Genomic DNA, 5,312 nt, shown 5'->3' on the forward strand with positions numbered 1-5,312 from the left:
CAGCTGGACTCGGACTGTTCCTTTATGGGGCTTAGGGACACCAGACACTGCGAGGCGTGGCTCAGGGGCCTGGAGGCTTTTATTTCTTGGATTGGTCCAGAGGATGGTGGGTGACCTACAGAGCCGGGTCCACTGCAGATTCCTGGGCTTTGGCCAAACGGGCCTCCCTCTGTTCCCGCCGCTTCTTCCGCTGGAGCAGCCGCCGCTCCCGTTCAAACTCCTTCATGCGCTTCACGTAGCTGAGGAGAGAGCGGAAGGGTCTCAGCTCTGGGCGGGACTCCTCTGTCCACTGCCCCTGGTTCTGATCTCAGGAGGGAGCCCATTCCTCTGTTTGGTGCTGGCCGGTGACACCCCAGGTGGTTCCAGCCACCTGCCCAACCTGGAGCCCCCCCCAGTCCCCCCTGCTGGCTTGGGCCAGCTGAGGCGTGGGCTAGTGGTGCCTGCTGTGCGTGGGGTCAGGGCTCACTCGAGGTGCTCGCAGTAGTCCCAGTCGTGCTGCTCGTGCTTGCAGCCCAGGAAGTTGGGGAAGCTGTCGCGCTTGCACTTGAGCAGCTTGATGAGGTAGTGGGCGCAGTAGTCACGCTGCTGCAGCGTCAGCTGTGCCTCGTTCATCTCCTGCTGCGTGGCCACCATCACTGAGGGGAGCGGCAGGGCTCAGCACAGGTGGACAGCCCGCCCGTGCCCCTACTCCAGGGACAGTCCCCACTGAGGACATGGTGGCATGCTGATGGAGAAGGATTACAGCCATCCCTTGAAGTGTCTTTTCCCTGTGTGTCCAAAGGTAACCCTGGCACTGAGGCCCGACAGGAGAGGGGTGGCCCGCTCACCCCCACCTCCTCATCAACAGCACCAGGTCCTGCCTCCCCTCCCTAGTGACATCATAACCCTTCAAACAGCCCCCACTGCAGACTGGGGCTCAGAAAAGCTTCCCCCAGCGCTCCCCTGGCCCCTTCCCAGTGTGGGGTAGGGCTGCAGGGCGGAATCCCAGCTCTGCACTGGCCATCGGTATGTCCACTGTCACCTTCCTCCTACACAAAGGATTTACAGCCTCCAGCATGGAAGTTCCCTGAGCCAATGACTAGCCATATCACTCAATGATAAGGACAGTTCTCAAAAATGCATCATTAGATGATTTCATCACTGTGCGAACATCAGAATGTCACATATGGTCTGTGGTTGACTGAAGCTGCTTATAACAAACGGTACTTAGGCTCAGGCCTCAAGAAAGCTGGACTATCCTGTGGTCGTGGTATCCCACTCCCTTGGCAAAACTGAACCCTGGGGAAATCAACCTTCAGGAGGCTGAGGGGGGCCAAGAGGAATTGTGGCTGTGTACCCTAGCCTGTGCTCACAGTGGCTGGTGACCCTGTGTCCCTGGCCTCCTTGCTGAGCACCCTGCCAAATTGGTGGGACCAAGCCTTCCCCTCCTCACCTCTGCCTTTCTTGGGCTTGGCTCCCTCCACCCACACCACAATGTGGTCACATATCAAATTCAGGCTGGTTTCTCCCTCTGCTTCCCAGCCACAATTCTCTCTCTCCCTCCTGTCCTGCACTCTGCCTCTTTTGGTTTCTACTCCATCATGCCAGGCGGCTCCCAGCTCAGCTGGCTTCCTCGGGATCTCCCTTTCTCTCTGTTCCTCTGCACCTTCCCTGGGCTTCTGCCCATTTCTAGGCTCAAACCCAAACATTAACCGTTTGTTTCCTGAGAGCCATTCATGGATTAGAGTGGGTCCTTATTCATGGCTTCAACTGCCAACCTTTATGTTAAGGAACCCAATCTGGACCTCCCACCGCACACATCTTCTAGCCCCAGGCCTAGCTATCCACTTATATCCCCCCGCCGAGACACCTACACTTGGGGCTTAGAGAGCAATCTGACTCCTCCTGTGTTTGGAGCTTATAATCAGCCATCAAGGCCTTATGGGGTACCTGCTGCATGCATGGTGTATTCATGGGTACACAGCAGGGGACATGACAGACAAGTCCCTGTCCTTGGAGGGAGTCAGAACAGACAGGTAGGACACAGTGTCACAGACTGTCTGGCAATGGTAAGGATGAAGGAGACAAAACGAGAGAGGGAGTGTTGGGTACACAGGAGCAGAGTGTTCAGAAAACAGGTGTAAAGGGCTTGTGAGAGGCCAGGTGGCAGGACGCCATCAACATCAGCAGTGGGCTGTGAGTGGGAGTGTAGGCTAAAGCCCCTGGAGACAAAACTCGGGAGCCCTGGCATGCAGAAGATGCTTGAGGCCAGGACACTGGTGGAGACCCACACTTCCTCCCAGGCAGTGGTGGACAAGGCCTGAGCCTTGGGGCACCAAGGGGAGGCCAAGAGGAATTTAGCGCAGAAGCCCCCAGCGAGGTTGAGTCTTGGAGGCCAGGTAAGGAGGGTCTTCCAGGAGGTGTCAGTGGTGAAGGTTAGGTAAGAAGTGGGCACCGACGACGGGGCTTGGTGACCAGAGTCCTCAGGAGGGCTTGACAGAGCCCTTTAAGTGAAGTGGCAGGGGGAGAGGGGGAGGTGGGGCCAGGGGGTTGTACAACAATGGGGAACAATGAGGGGAAAACTAGTGTCAGGGAGGCTGGCTGAAGGAGACTCCTTGAGTCTGGGCAGATGGAATGGGGGCCATAAAGGGCTCATCTGTAGCAGGGGCTTAGGTGAGGAGGAGCCTGAGGGCAAATGGGGGCAGCGAGCCCAAGAGAGCCCCTTTTTGGTGGCTTGTTTTCTCAATAAGAGGAGGGAGGAAGAGACAGTGATGGTCCGGGGATGTGTCAGAAATGCCAGGCAACATCAAGGAGCCACTGGAGGAGCACCCAGGAGGCCGTCAGCAGCCCCCACCCAATCATGTTCTGCCGGTACAGGGGTAGATGCCAAGGAAAGGGGGCCGCAGCCCCCCACCACGGTTTTGGTTTGGCCAGCAAGAGAAAGGCACAGGGGGCCCTGGTGTTTGGGAAGCAAGTGCACGGGGAATGCAGGCTCAGATGCGACTTTAGAACCACCTGGAGAGGGGACACCCTCCAACATTCTCTCAGACACAGACCTTTCTTTACCCCATACTACACGGAGGTTCTCTGACCCCAAGTCGACGTCCACCAGTCCAGCAGTCACAGCAACCTCTAGACACAGCAATCTGTGTCCCTCCTCTGCTTAGCAGCATGGGCTCTGTCCTCTCCGTGACTCTCCCCCGGTCACCTCCTACTCATCCCCTTCTCATCTTCTACCCACTGCCTCCTAAGCCTGCTCTGATACCCGCCAACTGTGCCCCCCAAGATCTGCCTGGTCCCGCCGTCTTCCCTCCCGGGCTGGGAGGTCACTGAACACGGCGCCTGCATCTCTAGTCCCTGATGCGCGGCGCGAGCCCGCCCTGCGTCGTCTGTGCAAACCTGAACAGGAGCGACACCTGCACGGGGGTAGAAAGAACGTGTCCCTTCCCTGACAAGCCTTCTCAAGACTCCCCGCTGCCCCCAGGACAAAGGCCAGCTCTGGCAGCCTCTCTTGTCCCCGGACCTTTGCTCGAGTCGGTCCCCTTCCTGGAATGCCTGACACTCGGCAGAGTCTCGGGCTCCTGGGACTTCCTCGCACGGAGGCCAGGTCCGCGCAGAGGATTCTGAGTTGCCTGGGTCCTGCGTCCGCGCCCCACTCCCGCCAGCCGCGCCTGCGCACTGGGCCTTACCGCGCTCCTTGCGCTCCGGGAAGCCGTACTGGGGCGGGAAGGTGGGCATCTGCAGAGGGTCGGGCTCCACCGAGGCATCGCCCAGGTAGCGCCGGGCCAGGTGCGCCCCCATGTCTGCTCCGCCACAGACTCCAGCGCCGGCCGGGGTCACCTCCGTCCTACCCGGAAGCACTGCCTTCTTCCTCACCCAGGACTTCCGGGTCGCCCAGGCCGCAGCGGGGATCATAGAGAGGAACCCTCGGAGGACTTCCTGACTGGCGAGCGCCACCTGGCGGCCTGAAAGAGGCAGGACAGGGGCGGCTACGGCTCGCTGGACATGGTCGGACCCTGGAGGGGCGGTTGAGCCTGATTCTAGAGCATAAATGAAAATTACATTTCATATGTTCCAGAAAGAAGCTTTTATTCTAAAACATTAGAATTTCTCTTTGGATCAAGAAGTAACAATACCGACTATATCATTAGTGAATATAAAAAATATGACTTTTGTTTTTTTGTGGTGCTGGAGTTGGAACCTAGGGTCTTGCCCAGGCTGGGTACAGTGCTTTGCCACGGAGCTGCAGCGCCGCCCTGAATGTCAAAATTTTATTTTATTTCATTTTATTTGGTACCAGGGATTGAATTCAGGGGCACTCGACCACTGTGTTTTACTTAGAGACAGGGTCTCACTGAGTTGCTTAGCGCCTCGCTGTTGCTGAGGCTGCTTGGAATTCGCCATCCTCCTGCCTCAGCCTCCCGAGCTGCTGGGATGACAGGCATGGCGCGCTGCAAAATTCAAAAATTTAAATTAAGTTATTTAAAAGAAATATGTTAATGAAATAAAGTCAAATTAAAATGAGCACAAGTCACCCTAGTGCTGGGTTCCATTCCAGCACTGCAAAACCAATCAACGACGAAAGCACGGAAAGATTTTATTTAACGAGGTATTGCGGATGGAACGTGTCCTCCAAAATACAGATGAAGTCCTAACCCCTTAGGAAGCAGCCCCTGAATGGTGACCTTATTTGGAAATAGGGTCTTTGCACGGTGTAATGGAGTTAAAATGAGGTCATACCAACGCAGCGGTCGTCCTGGTCCAGCGGCGGGTCCTTAGCAGAGGAGGAAGGTTGGCGGTGACGCGCACCCGGGAAGGAACCCGCATCCAGACGGAGGCTGAGGCTGAGCGGAGTGTACAAGCCAAGGGTCACAGCAGCCACCAGAGGCTGGGGAGGTGCAAGGCGGCTCCCCCAGAGCCTTCACACAGGGGGCGCCGCCAACACCCAGAACTGTCACACCAGACATCTGTTTTTTTTTTTTTTTTTTTTTTTTAACAGCCACCTGGTTGGGGCGCTTGGTGACACCAGTAAACTAACACGCAAGGGCATTTGTCCTTTTTCCTACTTCAACTCCGGTGGGTCAAATCCTCTCACCCTCCAAAGCAGCGTCCAGGCTTGGGGCTTGGTCATGGGCAGCGGCACAGCCAGATTTGCGACATTTGGATGCTGGAGGAGACCATGGGAGAGCCGGGGGGGGGGGGGGGGGAGGCAGCCCGGAGCCCCCAAGGCGCGCAGTCTGCGCCAGTTACTCCATTCTGAGTGTAAGTGCTGAGGGGGGGGTGACCCCACGCGGTGTCTGTGCAAGGGGACAGCCACCATCTGCCCGGCCCCA

At 57.2% G+C, this 5,312-nt stretch overlaps 1 protein-coding gene across 1 annotated transcript; it reads right to left on the bottom strand.

Annotated features, from left to right (window-relative positions):
* Positions 1-61: 61 nt before the first annotated feature.
* NDUFB7 (NADH:ubiquinone oxidoreductase subunit B7) lies at positions 62-3,844 on the bottom strand. Its single transcript, XM_081287675.1, has 3 exons — positions 3,669-3,844; positions 467-635; positions 62-239 (listed from the first exon to the last, which is right to left on the bottom strand). Exons 1-3 carry the CDS (start codon positions 3,778-3,780, stop codon positions 116-118), a joined length of 405 nt encoding a protein of 134 aa, XP_081143801.1. The 5' UTR covers positions 3,781-3,844; the 3' UTR covers positions 62-115.
* Between the last annotated feature and the right edge of the window lie 1,468 nt (positions 3,845-5,312).

Source organism: Spermophilus citellus (genome assembly GCF_964194105.1).
Source record: "Spermophilus citellus genome assembly, chromosome: 3".
Classification (NCBI taxonomy): Eukaryota; Metazoa; Chordata; class Mammalia; order Rodentia; family Sciuridae; genus Spermophilus; species Spermophilus citellus.

Bases quoted from the DNA above. Each gene is read 5' to 3' on its own strand.
- NDUFB7 (XM_081287675.1), bottom strand. From the start codon at position 3,780: ATGGGGGCGCACCTGGCCCGGCGCTACCTGGGCGATGCCTCGGTGGAG. The intron at 636-3,668 runs GTAAGGCCCAGT...CGCTCCCCTCAG, and splicing joins CCCGGAGCGCAAGGAGCGCG to TGATGGTGGCCACGCAGCAG. The intron at 240-466 runs GTGAGCCCTGAC...CTCTCTCCTCAG, and splicing joins GACTACTGCGAGCACCTCGA to CTACGTGAAGCGCATGAAGG.